Source organism: Amblyomma americanum, chromosome 4 (genome assembly GCF_052857255.1).
Source record: "Amblyomma americanum isolate KBUSLIRL-KWMA chromosome 4, ASM5285725v1, whole genome shotgun sequence".
NCBI classification, from domain to species: Eukaryota; Metazoa; Arthropoda; class Arachnida; order Ixodida; family Ixodidae; genus Amblyomma; species Amblyomma americanum.
The window spans coordinates 208,795,239-208,814,049 of record NC_135500.1 but is presented as its reverse complement, the minus strand read 5'-3'; the positions used below and the strand labels follow the sequence as shown (position 1 = coordinate 208,814,049).

The 18,811-nt window shown below is 44.7% G+C and overlaps 1 protein-coding gene across 1 annotated transcript; it reads left to right on the top strand.

Annotated features, from left to right (window-relative positions):
• The first annotated feature begins 3,604 nt into the window (after positions 1-3,604).
• On the top strand, positions 3,605-18,172 carry LOC144129208 (alpha-tocopherol transfer protein-like). Its single transcript, XM_077663194.1, has 6 exons — positions 3,605-3,707; positions 10,258-10,388; positions 11,731-11,982; positions 14,564-14,757; positions 15,318-15,428; positions 17,826-18,172. Exons 2-6 carry the CDS (start codon positions 10,304-10,306, stop codon positions 18,012-18,014), a joined length of 831 nt encoding a protein of 276 aa, XP_077519320.1. The 5' UTR covers positions 3,605-3,707; positions 10,258-10,303; the 3' UTR covers positions 18,015-18,172.
• The last annotated feature ends 639 nt before the right edge of the window (positions 18,173-18,811 follow it).

The window sequence follows — 18,811 nt, the reverse complement described above, 5'->3', positions numbered from 1 at the left end:
TCGCATTTGCCTGTAACCCCATATAATCGCAGACGATAAAAGTACTGCCGTCACGCCCTGGCCGGCAGCGCACCCATCTGCAGAATTCAGAAACAAAGGCAATTACTTTTTGATCAGAGAATGAGTTGTTTTCTCTGGTTACCTGCTTATTTATTGATGCTGAACGTTTTCCTAGAGTTTTGATGCTGTATGCTCACGCTCATGCTGCTGGTAGACTATATATCTTCTCAACTATGACAGCGTTGAAAAAGGTGAAGAAACCGCTTAGTGTGACATCGATAATGAATTAGGTATTAAACGGTAGCCTTAAGGTAACGCCGTCTACACTGGGGTACTCTGCGGCATGCTTTCTTTTTCCATGGACATTCGGGTGAGCTCTCCACTACAGCGTGGAAACTTCTTGTCCCTGTGTCGTTGGCGCCAGCCAACTTAAGCAGTGACACTTAAGAGCTTTTCTCTTCCTTTACCGCGGAAATATATGGACTTAAGAGTCCTGCTCAGATTTGCTTTACCGCTATAGCGTTAAAGGCCCCATTACACACAAAATCGGGTGTAGGCGTTGTCGGTGTCGGCGCTGTCGGCGCCGGCGTTGAGAGCGAAAGGTCACGGACATGGCTCTGGCAGATGGTCCCCAGAGAACAACATAGCAGGAACCGAGGCCACCTAGGTCACGTGACCTTGCGGTGTCATCACAAACTGCCCACCGAATAGTGAGAAAACTGCCCACCGTGGCAGCTGACAGTTAAATTAATGATTGATCGGTCAGGAAGAGCAACCTGGGTCACACAAGGCCCACCGCTGGGAACACCTACCATCGCAGAGCAGTGGTGCATCGCTTAACCGCTGCACCACTACGCCTGGAGGGCTATGCAGAGGAGGAGGAGGAGGAGGAGGAGGAGGAGGAGGAGGAGGAGGAGGAGGAGGAGGAGGAGGAGGAGGAGGAGGAGGAGGAGGAGGAGAACATTAATGGAAGAGGAGAGGTCTGCCTGGTTGTCGGCCTGCATGCTACTCCAGGTGACGGTGAAAGAAGGGAAGAGTAGAGAAGAGGATGGTGAAAAGAAAAGGAAAAGAGAAAAATAAAGGGTGAATGGTGAAATCGAGCACACTCACGCACTCGCAAACACATACACACACACACGCACACGCACGCGCACACACACGCACACACACACGCACACAACTGTCAAATAATGTCCACCAAACCCGCATCTCTTAAAACACTAAAAATGCTTTTGTCCCGCGCACACCCGAAGCCGCGTCCCTCCATGGCCCAAGGACATGCTCCAGGTGCACGGGGCCATCCTGTCGGAGTCGTGAAGCACTTAAAAGTGTTCTGGAAAAGCAGCGCTGAACAGACGAGGACAGAGACAAGGCGACAAGGACGGGCGCCTCGTCTCTGTCCTCGTCTGTTCAGCGCTGCTTTTCCAGAAAACCATGTACTAACACGCCCAACTCGCCGCATTAATTTAAAAGTGCCTTGCGATGATTGTTGAAGAGTTGGCAGCGGGAGATCAAATGTGGCAGATCCTCGGGCACACCCCATGTGGGACACAGAGGGCTACTTGATGCACCAATTTTATGTAAATAGGATTTAGTGAAAGCAACGTCCAGGCGAATTCGGTGGAGGCAATTTTGATCACGTCTAGCTATATTGCGTGGCATGCGGAAGTCACAAGTGGGGTCGATAGGAAGAAGAGGTCTATACTCACGCTGCGGATCACACCACAAAGATCGTTGCGTGTGCCAGGATTTTTTAGATAGAAGCCTCGTACCATCGCTGCGGGAAAATGATAAAAGTACGGGCAAAGTGGGGTCGCCATGCGCCGACCTCGCTGCACCGGCAGCGTGATCGTTGCCTGCAAGGCAACAGTGAGCGGGTAACCACTGCAACACAACACGGTGGCCAAGCTCACTGGCCTCGGAGTGGAATCTGTTTAAGTCATCGATGATCGGCTCCTGAAGGCTTCCTGCTGACTTTATAGATTGTAATGCAGCCCAAGAGTCACTGAAAATAACCCACGCTGTCGGCGGTTGTTGGAGAATGTAAGTGAATGCTCCAAGCAGAGCAGCCAGATCGGTAGCAGTAGTCGAGGTGCGGTGACTAACGCCGAAATTGTGGTGCGCGTTGACGGAACCCAGGCGCCAATCACTGGTGAGACGAATGTGACAGAGCCATCAGTGTAGATATGACGGTACGCACTGTAGCACCCATAAATGTGCTCAAGTGCAAAATATTTAAGTGCAGGACCGGGGGTGTTTGTTTTTCTTTTGATGCCAGGAACTGTTGTCTTGATTTGCCATGCTGTGTACCTCCAAGGTGGGGAGGAGGTCGTGACAGGGCACAGGTAGTGTGGTGGAAGAAGGTCAGACACTTCTATGCAATGCACTGCGAGTGGATGGTGAGGCGCACGAGCCACGAACCGCATCTGGGAACGAAGCAACTCATGGGCTAGCAGAAGTGATGCAGATAGACATCTGCACCTTGCTGCTCAGCTGGGGGCTATGAGGACTCCCAGGGATCTATGCATGTAACGTAGAGAATGACATTCTGCATATATGGAAAGTAACCAACTACGCTATAACGTCATACCCTTAGGGCGGAGCTAAAGTGTCTCCTCCAATTTTTTTTTTATCGTGATACTCTGAGAACAAAGCAGATTAAAGTGCCTGTGGCCACTTAAGAAAAGTAGCAAGCTACGCGGATTCGCTGACTTTGCGCAGAGGTGCGGGTGACACTTGTGATGCAGTTATTGTTGTTATCCTCTGATACCTTGTGGGCCGGGTTTAAAATATGGAAGTTGCTTTTTATCTTGTGCGAACTGGTTTAATTTTATAGAAGAGCAAACCTTTCGATACGAGCAGCACAGCTCCGAATTACTGTATGTATCGATGTGGTTTCAAAGGCCGGTGTGCCACAAACTGGATATGAATCGTGACGACAAATACCTGCCCTCAAACGAGAATTGTTTAAAAAAAGCAATACTTAATATCACGGCAACACTTCGGCTGATTACAAACAGAAAGCTTGTTTAAACGTGTACTAAAAAAATGGCAGGGAATTGACTGAGTTTCGCGAAAAATGGAAGCACACATTTGGTTTTATTTAATTCAATTCTCGTTTCTCTGAACGATTTTTCTGTTAATTACGACGATTAGGGAGCAATATTCTACCATTTGTATTTTTGCCTTTTGCTACTTCCTTGCCTCATTCTTACAATTTCAAGTTCTTATACCACAATCATCCATTTACTGTAGATTCTGACAAACTCGTTGGAAAAGCACGCACAGCTGTGCAAAGCTTTTGCTTTACAGAGGACATGCCACACTGAAAAGAAAATCAGCTCTCCCGAGTGTTGTTTATTTACCGGAGCCGGGCAATTAGATAATTTATAAAACAAAAGTGCACTTTCGTGACACTGCCAGAAATTTTAAGGCAAAGTCGCTTATTCTCTTGGTGTTTCATCGTCTTCATCGTCATCATCCTGTCACGAATAGCCTATCGTTATGTTTTGGTTCTGCTTAAAGAAAGATTAGATCTTGCAGTCTGGCAGCGAACGCCCTTGACGTTTTATCTGCGGCTTTGCAAACAACCTCTGTTGGAGGGCACAGACCTGATAGCAAGCACACGTTCTGAGTTGATTCTAGGCGCCGTTGGAGACATGAAAGCGCGCTTGCCACGAACAGCACGAGACGGTGATTCCGAGCGGGTGAGCAGCAGCTTTCTTTTGTAAAATCCGCACTTCATCATCATCATTATGGTCAGCCTCAATACGCCCACTGCAGAGCAAAGGCCTTTCCCATGTCTCTCCAATTAACCATGTCCTTTGCCAGCTACAGCCATCGTATTCCTGCAAACTTCCTAATTTCAACCACCCATCTGACGTTCTGCCGCCCCCTGCTACGCTTGCGTTCTATTGAAATCAACTCCGTTACCTTTAAGGAACAGCGGCTATCTTGCCCTCGCATTACACGCCCTGCCAAAGCCCTTTTATTCCTGTTGATTTCGACTAGGATGTCATTAACCCGCCTTTGTTCCCTCACCCACTCTGCCCTCTTCCTGTTTCTTAACGTTACACCTACTATTTTTCTTTCCATAGCTTGGTGTGTTTTCATTAACTTAAGCTGAACCCTTTTCGTTAGCCTCAACGTTTCTGCCCCGTAAGTGAGTACCGGTAAGATATAGCTGTTGTATAGTTCTCTCTTGAGGGATACTGGTAAATAGCCATTCACGACCTGAGAGAACCTGTCATATGCGCTCCACCCCATTCCTATCCTTATAATAATAAGACATAAGATGGCAGCAAATGATATTAAACCACTCCACGTCAGACGCAAGATAGCCCGCCTATCCTTCCTTCACCAACTAATTCATGGAAAACTAGACATTTCTCCACTCCGCTATGTGCAGTTTTCAGAAACGCGTAGAACTCGTCGTCATCATGATCGCACTTTAGTCCCATACTTCGCGCATACTAACGCTTTTAATTTTTTTTTCCGCGAACAATTGACGAATGGAACGCCCTGCCTCTACGAGTGATATCGGCTCTTGATTTTGGCAGGGCACTCTGTGAGCTATTTTTGATATATGTACTACATTAGACAATTTTATTGTTCTGTGTTTTACGATGTAGTTGCTCTTGTATTGAGTGAATGTATTTTTCTGCCCTCCCTGCCTGGACTCAAATGAGGGTCTGCAGTATTGTGGAAATAAAATTAAAAAATAAATAAATAAAATAAATATTTCCCTCTCATGATCCGGATCAGCTGTCACTACCCGCCCTAAGGAGATGAATTCCTTTACTGCTTCCAGCTCCTCGCTACCAAGTGTGAACGGTTGTTCCCTGGCTAGATTGTTGAACATTACTTTGGTTTTCTGCATATTAACTTTTAGACCCACCGTTCTGCTCTGCCTGTCTAATTCTTTAATCATGATTTGCAGCTAACCTCCTGAGTGACTCAGCAAGGTAATGTCATCAGTGAATCACAGATTATTTAGGTATTCTCGATTAGCTCTTATGTCGAACTGTTCCCAATTCAGGCCTCAGAATATCTCCTGTAAACAGGCGGCGAACAGCATTGGCGAGATTGTGTCTCCTTGCCTGACGCCCTTCCTTATTGGAATTTTATTACTGACTTTATAGAGGACTTTGGTAGCTGTGCTGTTGCTATAGATATCTTCCAGTATTTTCACACAAAGGTCTTCTAATCCTGATTTCGCAATGTCTGCATGAATAACTGCTGAGGTTTCCACTGAGTCAAATGCTTTCTTGTAATCAATGAAGTCTCTATATAGGTTTTGGTTATATTCTGCGCATTTCTCTTGAATATGATCTATTGTGGAATATCCTTTACGAAAGCCTGCCTGATCATTTGGTTGATTCAAGTCTAAGGTTGCCCTGACTATTAGCGATTACGGACAGTAAGCTGATCGGCCTCTAATTTTTCAAGTTCTTGGCGTCTCCTTTCTTATGAATTAAGATAACAATATCTTTCTTCCAAGCTTCTGGTACTGTCGAGGTCATAAGGCATTGCGTATACAGGGTGGCTAGTTTTTCTAGCACAATCTCTCCTCCGTCCTTCAACAGATCTGCTGTCACTTGATCATCACCAGCTGCTTTTCCCCTTTTTATTGCTCCTAAGGCTTCCTATACCTCCTCTTCGCTACTGACGGGATGCCACATTGCTGTTCGCTGTTTTCTCTCTCATTAACATTCTGATTACATTAGCTACTGCACAGATTTGCGCAGAACTCTTTGACTACATTAACTATATTATGCATATTGCTAATGACATTGTCCTCGTTTTCTCTTAACGCGTACATCTGGTTTTTACCTATTCCTAGTTTCCTCTTCACCACGTTTAGGCTACTTCCGTTCTTTAGAGCATGCTCGATTCTCTCCATATTAAACTTCCTTATGTTGGCCACCCCTCCGCCCCCCTCCCCTTGCGCTTATTTATTAACTTCGATAGCTCTGCTAGTTCTATTCTGTCTGTAAGGTTAGGCGCCCTCATGCTTTGCCGTTTCTTAATCCCATCTTTCGTCTCCTGACATAGCTTGCCGAAATCCTGTCGAACCATATACTACCACCTACTTCTACAGCGCACTCCGTAATGATAGCAATGAGATTATCGTTCATTGTTTGAACATGATTAAACTGCGCGAAAGAAACAGGGACAAAGACAAAGAAACACGTACACACACAGAGCGCAGTGTGCAGAGCGCTGTGTGGACTGCGCTCTGTGTGTGTTTACGTGTTTTCTTGTCTTTGTCCCTGTTTCTTTCGCGCAGTTTAATCATGAACGAGAAGCACCAACTAGCCCGCCAGAAAACCCTTATTGTTTGTACATTAAGATCGCCTTGCTCAGTTAAGGCGAAATATCTGTTCTGTAGCAAAATCCTGAATTCATATACTTTCCTCTTACCGTCAAGTCGTTAATGGGCTTCCGCTTCACTAGTTTCTTCCGTTACCTCTTTAAATCTAGGCTAATTCGGGACCTTACCATTCTGTAGTTGCTAAAACGCACGTTTCGGACGACCTCCACATCCTGCACAATGCCATGGTGAGCGCATTGTATGAAGTCTATTTCCTTTTTAGTCTCACCATTCCGGCTCTTCCACGTTCACTTCTTGTTCTCTCGTTTGCGGAAGAAGGCATTCATGATCCGTAAATTATTTCTATCTGCGAATTCTACTAATAACTCTCGTCTGATATTCCTAGAACCTATCCCATAGTCACCTACCGCCTGTTCGTCAGCTTGCTTCTTGCCCACCTTCGCACTGAAGTCGCCCATCAGTACAGTGTACTGTGATTTTACCTTGTTCATTGCCGATTCCACGTCTTCATAGAACATTTCAACTATCTGGTCATTGTGGCTGGATATAGGCGCGTAGGCCTCCTCCCATCATCATCACACCCCATCGTGACCCTATTTTTACTCCTCTTCCCGCTCCCCAGTGGAGAGTAGCAGGCCAGATATTTTTCAGGCCAACCTCTATGCCTTTCAAGTCAATGGGGAACTTGCGCTGAAGTTTGCGGTGCCGACTACAGCGCCATAACACACTGCCTAGCGAGAAGAGCAAGCAGTTTTGGGTGGTAGTCTTAATACTTTTCCGCGCCACCTTCAGGCGCTTATTGGCGTGAGCCTCCGCGCTCTGTCGAAGGCGCACGTGCCGTGCGTCAGCTATCTGGGCTACGTCGAGAGAAGCTAGGCAATGAATGCTGTCAGCCAAACGTGGGTACCTAATCGCACATAATGTGTTCTCGCGTTTGCAGCGGCCCAAGCGGCTGACAAAAGCAGTTTGGAGTCACCGAATGAAACAGCTGCAGTGCCACGTTGGCAGTGCAGGTTCCCCATAAACCACCTCTCTCTGCCACCCTCTCGTTAAACACTATAGAATCCCTCTACGTTGCCAGCCATATTCTGATTGATGAGGAATCCCCCACCTAGTACCTAGTTCTCGCCTATCCGCTAGCCCGCGATAGCACAGTATGTGCCCGCCCATTAGTACTGTATACGCCTCACCTGTCCTCCTAACTTCACTAAGCCTTATGACACCCCATTTAATGACCGTTAGTTTCTCGAACATCACTGCTGGGCTAGCCTCACTAGATAAAGTTCTAGCGTTAAACGTTGCCAGGTTCATATTCCAATGACAGCCTGTCCGGAGCCAGAGACTCTTAGCACCCTCCGCTACGTCACAGGTCTGACCGCCGCCTTGGTCAGTTGTTCCGCAGCTGCTGGGGACTGAGGGCCGAGGGTTAACTGGTTTGTTCATAGAAGGTTGTGACCAAGTGCTACACCAGGGTGGCAGAATCCTGTTCTGGTGAGGGAGTGCTTTGTCGGTTCTGGTCACCGAGGTCAGGCTGCATCCCAGGTTTAGTTATGCAATTCCATCAACACGCGGAGTTTTTTTTTTTTTTTACCCGGTGGAGAATTTCGCAGCACCGAGATTCGAACCCCGGTCATCTTGCACGTGAGGAGGATGCTCTACCTCTACGCCATCGCTGCGCATCTCTACTAGCAATGGGTGTGCAAAAATTCTTATCACGAAAATGAGGCCCTTCACAACCGCTAAGAAACTATTACACTTTACAGCTTTGAAGTTTCACTCTAAGAATTCGGTAGCTGTTAGAAAAAAGATATTCCAGACTGCCTGCAAACCCCACTTTTATTTAGAGCTTCAAGAGCCTACAGCATTGATATTATGAACTTCAGCTTATGCGGAAACTTTGCGTACTTCTTCAATGGCTTCATTTACAAACCATCAGAACTGGATGAAGTTGTATTCTCATTTCCTTCATTTTTGTTTCCTCAAAGACCCCCTGTCGGGGGTTTTACATAAGGGGTGGGGCTAACATGAGAAAGCAAAACATTTTTTTCGTGATGACAGGTGAGATGTAACTTTTTCTAGGAAGGTTGATGAGCAGGTGATGGCTGCAATTTCACGGGGAAGGTCGTTCCGGTCGCTCGCTGTTCGGAGGAAAAATTACGTGGAAAATGTGGTCGTATGGGCACGTTGGCGTGAAACTTTGACCGGATGACCAATGCGGTGAGACGTGCGCGATGGCGGTGCGCAGATGTATGGCTGCTTTTTGAGCTGGGAATAATGAAATTTGTGAAATAGGCACAGGCTTGAAATACGGAGACGGAGGGAAAGACTGCATAATTGGGAGTGTAGCTTGAGAGATGAAACACTAATACAGGAAGAGTATGTGCTGTGAAGTTGTATGTGAGGCGTCCACTTATTCCGGTGCATTTGGTGAACCTTACTTGTATCCAATACATGTTTTAGCAACCTGGTGCCTAGTTTAGGTATTTAAACGCCGAATGGTAAAATTCCGGCGGACGCGGCAATTGAAACTATTCTCGTTATTCATGCACGAAATGTAGCCGAAGCTGGCAAGGATACGCAACTTTTTATGTCAATTTCAGAATCGCATTTTGTTCTAAGGTAACTGTTACAGTTGCTAAGTGATAACAATTAACAGCTTCATAAAGTCATTCCCAGGGATATAAACAAGAAGAAAGCTCTTTTTTTTTGTAAGCGTGTAAGCTCTGTTCTGTGCAATAATGACGCGATTTTTTTTAGAAGCTAACTACTCATGAGAAGAAAAGTTAAATTTCGGCATGCGTATTTACGTGAAAACGTTCGTTACAAAATAAATTCTGAAAAAAAAATATTGGGCCTATACACAGAAAATTCGATAGTGTATTGCACTCCTCAATGTCCCAATATCTATGCGCGAAAAACATTTTACTGTCCTTCGTCACGAAATGCCGAAGAGATGAGCGACAGCGATCGGATAAAAACGCCAAAGCTGAGAAAATCAACCTTAAAATTAATGCTCCCTCTGCCTCGGTTATCACCTTATTTTCTTTTGCTTTTAAAAGAGAAAAGCGGCATTGTTGAAGCAGTGCAATCTTTGATTTCTCATCTTCATTGCAATACATAGCATTACTAAGACGGGATTACTCCTGTCGTCGGAAAGCCGCGGAACCCGCGATGCGCCGGAATCATCAGGAAGCACGATTCGCCCGTAATTCTCGACGACGCGCATAAAGAAAACTGTTTTTTCCTAAATCTCTAGTATTTTCTTCGCTGTAGTTTTTTCCTGTGAGGCAAGCGATGGCCAGATGGTGAAGAAAAAATTTATTGAAAAATCCAAAATTATGACACGATTTGTAATTTTGTTTGCCGCGCTTCAATTAGACAATGCTGAAGGCCAGATTAATAATTGTGCTCCGCAGAGTGTTCACCCTCTACCTGTTTATGTGAAAACAATTTATCCAAATCACTTTGTTCCCTGCAGAGTAAAGATGTTTTTTGCTCTGGGGTATTTTCAAAAATACACGAAGATAGCCTCGACTCTCGTTAGCTAGATAAAAATTCTTCTCCCGCATTTTTGTCGACTGTAATAAAAAAATATTCGACACTGCAGTGCGGCTTCCAGACATTTGAGGTTAGTTTGAGCAAAAGGTCCACATATTTATTGTTTAGATGTGTGTATGTGCCAGTTGGTAATCCATGCTTGACACAAAGCGCGTAGAAAACGCACGTATGAAGGAAGACAAGGGCGCTGGTCTGTCGCCTCTATTCCTCCTTGTGTTTTCTACGCGCTTTGTGCCAAGCATGGTTTAATACTCCCCTTCTGTTTAATGAATATGAGAATCGTTTGTGTGGGTGTATTTCAGACACCAGAGTACGTGCATGTATTTTATGATAACCGTCTAATTGTGCATTTTTATTTTTTGCAGACAATTTCTTGCTTTAGGAAATTACAAAAAAATTCACAAAATCGATATGGAAGAGACGAACACCGAACAACCAGAAAAAGCATCCCCGCTAGAAAACGACTCCCTGGCCTTGTTGAGAAAACGTCTCCGTGGTATGTACGAAAGTGATTTTGAGTAGGAAGGTGCAGGTTTCGTATTTAGATATTCGCTACTGAAAATGCATTCCTCCCGAAAGTCGGCGCCTAGTATGTATACGAGTGTGTTTGTATCAGAATCACTTGATGAAAAACATTCGAGGAAACATCGAAATGTGTTAAACACCAAAGCCACCAACATTTCGGAGGCCTGTTAGTATGCCAGCAGTGCGCCAATATGAAACCCAGGTTGGCACGAGATGTACGAGATGTCCCGTACATGAGTCATCTCGTTGAAAACGAAATAGGATTTTGCTTTCGTCATCAGCAGAATCTTTATTTATTTCATGTACTTCCGTGACTTCCTCTGGATGGGTTGGGTTGAATTTCAGCATGTTAACATATCAGAAACTACTGTCTGCTGACGCGTTAGCGCTCATAAGCTTTGTCTTCCTTCGTCTTTTTTTACATGCTTGCAGCTCAGACACCGGCTAAGCACATATGCACTCCACTCTTAATAATGTCTAAGCACGAGCACATCTCATTCCGGACAGCTTATCATCACTCGTTTAGCCTTTCCGGGTGTGACGTCGACACAATCACAAGGCAATGTTCTGTGCGAATAGGGCTTCTGGAAAAACTGATATCAAATTCGGTTTCTTGAACAATAGAAGCATTTCGTAAGCAGTCGTACCGTCAAGGTCAGTGCTGCAAAACAGAGCTCAGCTTACTTCGTCGTATTATGGCTCCCTTTATATCCGGTCCCTGAGCGTCTGCAAGCAAAACCTAACTTCTTCACTAATGTGAAGACTGAAGTACTTCAAAGCCTGACTGAGGGGCTCTCTGAGTGGACCCAGGGAGCGGTTATGCACCTTTGCTTTCCTCAAAAGCAACGGATAAACCTTCTGCTGGTTTTGAGAAAAGGAAGTGCGCATAACTGCCTCAATTTGTAGATGTATGCCACCACTTACTCAAAGCGCGATTTAGGAGTCTACTGACCCAGTGAGACAGTTACTCTTGCTCTCGCATTTGCACATCATAAACTCCTTAAGTGCCCCCCCCCCCCCCCAAAAAAAAAAATTAGCTCAAAGAGAACTGTACTGCTCAGGCAATAAAATAACAAGCGGGGCACTAGAAGAAATCTACAGCAGCGATGAGATGTTCGCGCCTGTATGGGCTTTCTTGGTTTCTCGCTTCTGGGGTCGAATAAGTACTTTGCTCGTAATTCAGCTATCCTGCAGTTTGAGTTTTCGTCAACATGCTAGCTCTATTCTAATTACGCGAAGCACCGTCTCGTTCTTAGTTGCTTTTATTCAAGAAGTGGTAGCGCTGAATCATAATTCCTCCTTCATTTTCCCAGGTGAGGAGACCCTGCAGTGCCCCATTGGTAACGAGTTTTTGCTGAAGTTTCTTAGGGCTCGGAAGTTCGATGCTGATGCGGCTTTTAAAACCATTCAAAAATACTTTCGGGCCAGGAGAGACTACCCTCGCATATTCGAGAATTTTTCCCCATCCGGAATGCTCTACGATGTCATCTGCCGTGAACATAAGCTTCTCGCCGTGTCGTCGGATCGAGACCCACATGGTCGCGCTGTGATGCTCGTAAGAACAGGTAAGGGATACTCTCATCAAACCTGTTATTTATTTGTACGTTACATCACTTAGAAGGTGAGGCGTCGGCAACCGCGACTCACGAACGAACAGTTAACTGCCATCTTCGAAGTTGAAGCTAAGCTTGTTTTATAAGGGAAAGCGAAATTCTATAACCTCCAACAGATTGACCAACCCCTTCCGAAATTTAAATCAACAAATTTACAATTTATTTTCCAAACTTTTGCTCTTTTAATTCCTTATTTAATTTTTTCTCTCACCTTATGGTACAGTAGCACTCCTAGCACTTGCTCTCTGCTTCGAACTCGCCGCGTATGTCCGGGCTTTGACCTCCTGCTATGTGCAGCGTCGAAAAGGCGTTTCATGGCGTTTGGCGGCGTCTCTCGACCGCGCTCATCAAATTACGACAAAGGCTGCACGATGGGAGAGGCTCGGGGTACGTGCAGTGGTTGGTCACGTGATCACGGGTGACCACGCGCCCAGTACCACCACACCCCTCTTCTCACCATTGTGCTTCCCATACCCGCAGTACAAGGAAGAGCCGAAACAAGCCCTGCGCGTTCTATTGCAAGCTCTCGCTTTATAAGAAGCAAGCAATGCCTCCAGCAGTGCCTACTTCCCCTGAACCTTCTGTGCCCATTGTTTAGTTTTTTTTATTAGATCATTTCCCCTCCCACAAAAGCGAAACCACATGTGTGTGTTCATTTGCTTCAATCACATAAAAGTTGTTCGGAGTCCCGCAAACTTTTGTTATGTTTGCTTTTCCACGACCTTTTTGTTGTCATCATGTGTCTTTATCACTCATGATCATGAGCGACACCATCTAAAATTTTCAAGATTATTGTCAGTGTTTAGGCAACTTTATCTGGAAATATCGTTAACAACTTTAAGTACAGAGGGCCGAGAGCAACTTGCCTTCTTGCTCCTCGAGGACCGTCAAACGCAGTTGCACCTAGGCAGCAAGTTGCATCTAGCGCGTTTACTCCAAGTTGCTTGCTGTTTATGGCCTTAAGCTTGCCCAATAAACAGCTTGCCGCCAAAGACAGCGTGCGCCTGTCTGCGAACCGCCAGCGCAGCGTCAGAATGCGACGTCATTGATTTCGAAGCTGCGCAGACAGCATCATTAAGGTGGGAAAAAACCAGCTGTAAAACCAGTACTTGCGCTTTTTTCCTCAGTAAATGAACGGCATATTCGTCTACCAGCAAATACACATAACCTAGGAAAGATTTTACGCCCTAAGTGTTCAGCATGAATCTTATCTAGTGTTGAGTAGCAGGCGAGGGTCGCATTACCACTGCCCGACATCTCCTCCTTTTCTTTAATTAAATTACTGTCTCTCTCTCTGTCTCGACTGAACATGAATTCAATCCACGAAGTGTATGAAATCAAAAGACAAGCTCCCCGTGTAAGCATTGCTCCATACCTCCAGCATGATTCACAGGTTTTTTTGGGGAGGGTGTGCTTTACCGTGAAGGAAGTGTCGGCAAGAGCGTCTGTCTAGGTTTATCCTTCACGGAAACTTTCAAACCACAGCAAAATAAATAAATCACAAGAGCACAAGCTGCCATTGAATTTTCTATATGCTTAGTTAACGGAAGATGAGCGTTGTAGTCACGGGCTTTATTTTACAGCAAAGATTGCGCCCGTGTTTTGCTTTGCTGAGCAACTATATTATGTTTACCACAACCACCTTTTGAAACCATGTGCCTTGTGCTTTAACCTGAAGAAAGCTGTAATCATGGCGGCAGTGGCGAGCATTTACCTTATTTATCATAGCGGCAATTCTTCGACGTCAACTTGTGGCAAGATGTTCGACTGCATAATACATGCAAAGCGTAGATTTAAAAATATATATATATATAAACACCGGTACGAGTAACATAAAGCATGAGACCGCAAATAACACGATCTCCTTCTAGGTGCGAAAATTTAGATTCTAAAGCTTTCGCCAATACCGCTGCACAGCTGGCTTCCAGCCGGCCACTATGCAGCTCTCTCTGCTGTGTCGGCTCTGTGCTGTCAGCCCGATAACGCTCAGTGCGTTTGCCTATCACTGGCTATACAGGCACACAATACGATAGCGTGCTTACATTTAATGAATATTTTGCAGAAATTGTATGATGTCAAATCGGTGGCAACGAGTCAAAGCTTGGTGAGTGACGTGGCCTTGAGTGACGGCCGTAACCATGCCTTTTAAAAGCAGTTTGGTGCAGGTGGTCGGCTGCACAATCAAGAACACATATTTCTCCAATATTGTGCGAACAAACCCTCTTTTCGTTACTAAGGACATCAATAACGTTGTACATTGTACTTTCTTGCAGAAGCGCTCATGCTTGCAAGGCGAGTGGAGTGAACGCGAAAAGGTTGTTCGAGAACGTCTTAAAACTCGGCTTAACCTCAATGAATACAACAGAATAATGAAAGTCTGATTCTTACCGCGTGAAGCATGCCGTGCTTTCTATTTGCTAGACGGCGCGAAAGCGCAACTGGTGGCTGTATATTAAGAGCGAAATCATTGAAAACTGAATGTTTGACTTTTTTAAGATGAGATTCTCCTCAATGCCCCCATTCATCCTCGCAGGAGCTTGGAACACCTCCATCTGCACATTAGACGAATTCACCAAGGCGTGTTTCGTGCTGGTCGAATGGCTGTTGCTCGACGAGGATGTTCAGAAGCGCGGAGTCGTCTTCGTAATCGATCACAAGGGTCTCAGCCTGCACCACGTGATGCAGTTCACGCCATTCGCCATTCAGAGGCTCGTTCGCCTTACGCAGGTAACTTCAAATTTATTCACCATTACTCGAACCTCCTTCTTCTCCATAGAAAATAAATCTGAATTTCTGAAACTGCGCTCCTCAAATGTTTTGAAAGCGTCGCTACTGCTTCTGCTTATAGTGAGCAATCGTAGTCCAGATGCCGATAACGTACTTAAGCCAACGCATGCCTCAGCAATTGTCGGTAAGGTTAAAAATAATCACCTGAAACGCAAGCATAATGTGTTGCCTGCACTTCTGTTACTGTTATCTCACAAGCAATTTTTCTTTTTTTTAGAACCTCAGTAGCACACGTTGTTTTTTCTTTTTTTAGAACCTCAGGAGCACACGTTGTTAACATACCTTTCCTGTCTTCTCAGTTTTCCTGTGTGCGTCTTTTTGGCTGGTTTATTTTCTGAATTTTTAGAACCATTTTACGTGATATAAACGAAAGAAAAGTCAGTACTTGTAATTTTAGCATGTGCACTGATGACGTAAATTAGCATGTGACTGATGTATGGAAATTGCTGCGGTAAAAACTCCTTATATTGTGCCTCACCATGACTTCCTTTCTCTTTCAGGACTGCTATCCTGTGGGCGTGAAAGCTGTTTACATCACCAGCTGCCCGGCTATATTTCACATACTGTTCTCAATTACCAAGACTTTCATGAGAAACAAGCTAGCGCAAAGGGTGAGCGCTAGACTTTTTGCTGCGGCTGTGCTACGGCTCTTTTTTTTTTTTTCTTCGCTATTTCTCTTCGTCGCTCTTCCGACGTGCAGCAGTCCGTATATACCTTTACGCACAGAAAAACGCAGATACGCACTTTGAAACAAGCTTAATTAGTGCAGTTAACCCCAATGCAGTGGAACCCCTCTCGCAGTTATCGCCAACAGGCTGTATTACCTTCCACCAAAAGGCCCTATTTCTCCAAATTCATTATTCTAATTAATCCACGGCCGACTGCGTTTCTTTAAAAAGCCCTCAGGAGCTTCCTCACAGGTTTTAGACTGCTGAATCGATTACAGCTGCATTTTAGTTAGCTACTGTATCGCGTCATCGTGACGCAATACAGCAGTCAGCGTTCATGTGGAGAACGAACAGACAATTAATTTTTCTGTGAGGGCTTTAGACTTCTACCATGCTTTGAAGTCGTGAATGTACAGGGTGATGTTTTTAACCTTTACAGATTTTTTGTTTTTAGAACTGTGAGAAAGACGTCCGTACTCTGAGTTGAGCTGGACCATACAGTCAGGCGGAAATTGTGTACCGCATATGAGTCAATAATTAGAAGATTAATTCATTTCAACAGCATAAACTTTTTTATTTCCGATTTTAAGGGGTAAGGTTATATTTCGAAACTGATGGCCGTCAACATCGAAGGTGCGCCCCGGTTTTTAAATTTTCTTTATTGGCAACGTGGTTCGAAATATCAAACGTCAAAAATATGCATTTGAAACTCGTGTAGATGGCTTTTCGGCAGTGTATATTTATAAAATGGCGTCTCTCGCACTTCTTGCGCCTAAAAATGCAGGCGCACTTGGTGCATTTTATGGTGAAGAAGAAGTTAAATTGATTCCGGCGGCGATATGACGCACAGCGACGCCATTTTATATTTAGGCAATGCGGAAAAGCCAACTCAACAAGCTTTCAAAACCTCGGGCCAACAAACGTCTTCTACCTTTTGATTCCGCACACCCCAAGTTGTTCAGCGCCAGAGTCACGTCTTCCCTCTATGTTTCGTTGTCAAATTTGCGCTGTTTTTATTTCTGTTTAAAATATGTATTTTTCACGTTCAATATTTCGAACACTATTGCCGATTAAAAAAATTCAAAAACTGGGCGCAACCTGGATGAAGAACGTCCATCAAGTTCGCAATATAACCTTGCCCCTAGACATAGATTAAACGATTAGCAGTTAATTTGCAATACAGCCCAACATACGGCTTGTGGGTGGGGCCCTGCGGGGGCCCAGAGCCCTAAAGGGCCTGTACACCTTTGCTTCAATAAAGCTCTCACCAACACCACCGGCGTATAACTCACAATTTCAAAATCAAAATCTGCAAAATTAAAAAAGACACCCTGTGTTTTATGATGTGCGTTGGAGTGCTATTTATCTTTTATTCACTTATCAAATTTGACAGTTCTGATACTTGCGGCGTATCTAAAACCTTGATATCCTCGCGTTTAATATGAGTCATTACGTGGGACATCATCACTTATTCCTGCTTTTTACCTGCTTATTCCTGCTTATTACCAAGCCATTTTCAACTGAATACTATGCTTTTATTGGTCAGTTTGCCATTAATAATCTTTGCGCAGTGCTTGAGTTATTTGGGAGAAGTAAAATATTGACAACACTTTTTTTTTTACTTACTGCTAGCCTCCCTCTTCCTGAAGCTTTCCCTAAAAAACTTTTTAAACCCATTATAATTCATGCTTAGTATTGCCTTTTGCGAAAAGCAAAATAAATGTGTATAGCGGGCTAAATCATAAGCTAAGCCAGACGTTGCAATACTGGGGCACTATTAGGCGCCCTCCGGAGTTTTTATGGGATTTACGTATGTTGTAAGAGTAACCTTTATGAAAGCTGCACGGCTCAAGCATGGTGCCGGTTTCTGGCAACTGTAGTGGTCCTCGCCTGAATAACAACGCGTATGTTTCGCATTGTGTGTTCCTTCTTCGCTGCCTCGCCAAATTTTTTGTAGCAAAAGCTACATTGGCCCCGAACTTGCAGCTTCGCCGTGCTCGCATTCCCACCGTGGTCGCACCGCACCACGTGACCAACCGCGTGACAAACCACGTGACAAGCCACGGCGCCACGTAGCCAGACAACCAGACTAACCTGGATTTGCAATCAAGATTAACCTAGGCTACCCAACCTATGCCTTAGCTTTCGCTACGTATATCCTGGCATAGCCGAGCTAAGCTATTGCCAATTTTTTTGTGATGATTAGCTTACTTGACGAAATGTTGACGCCAGAGCTAAAGCTGGGGCTCCGCACAAGTTGGAAGTCAACAATTCAGCGATAGCCTTCTTGCATGTGAAAGCCGCTTGCGGCTCCTAATGCAACTGCAATTTTCTTTTCAGGTGCACGTGATCGGCTCTGAAATAGAGAAACTCCGTGGTGTTGTTCCTAGCGACATGATACCCAAGGAAGCCGGAGGAACGTTCGAAAGCTACGACTACGACAAGCTAAAAAGGGATTTGCTGAGCCGAAGTGAATACTTTCAAGAAGTCAATCATTATGGATATGACAAAGCGAACACGCACCTCTAGACTATCGGAAGACGGCTATGGACTTTTCACTCGTGTTATCATTGTTGTAATTTATATATATTGAATTTCAGAACCCGGGATTACATCGTTTTTTTTTTTTTGGCTTATGGTGTGTTATTTCAATAAAGAGGAAAAAGTCAGGCAAAAAAATAGGGGGCTTCTTCTGCATAAAAGAATAAGGCGACCTTACTTTCTCGTGAAAATGGAATGACGTATGTCACTCTAAACGCCCAAGGTATTGCCAAAAGATAGAACCTTAGCCGAGAAGAAGCAAGGACGGAGCTTGAAAAGTTACTTAGGGTTACGACAGAAGAAAAAAAAAGAGGGACATGTTTAATGGCCGGAAGCCTTTCCACTTTGTGAATTACAAATAATTTAAAAACAGCTCGGGCCTGTCCTTACCGTACACATATCAAACACCTACCGCAATGCAGTCTACAGTTCAACTGCAACAGTACATATAGCGAGTTTTCTACCAAAGCCCCCACGAGGCCTTGATCTCGCCCTTCATGCTAGTGCATCTAAAAAGAAAGACTGCAGCAACAATTAATATTTAAGTGCACAGCAAAACCAATGTCTTCCACTCAAATAACGGCCTTCAACAATAATTTTCTATCTTTTATTTACCAGTCATATTTTAAAACCTAAGCCAGTGAGATATAATATTTCATGGCCATAGGCCCTCTGTAAGTAGTCAGGCACGGAGTAGAGTGAGGTCTAAAAAGGAAGACCGTGGCCGCAGCAATAAGTATGACAGATGTGGAGGAAGCCAATTTTAAAATGAAAAAACACGGCGC

Excerpts from the sequence above, each read along its gene's own strand:
- LOC144129208 (XM_077663194.1), top strand. The coding sequence starts at position 10,304 with ATGGAAGAGACGAACACCGAACAACCAGAAAAAGCATCCCCGCTAGAA. Across the intron at positions 10,389-11,730 it reads GTTGAGAAAACGTCTCCGTG|GTGAGGAGACCCTGCAGTGC; the intron begins GTATGTACGAAA and ends TCATTTTCCCAG. Across the intron at positions 14,758-15,317 it reads GGCTCGTTCGCCTTACGCAG|GACTGCTATCCTGTGGGCGT; the intron begins GTAACTTCAAAT and ends TTTCTCTTTCAG.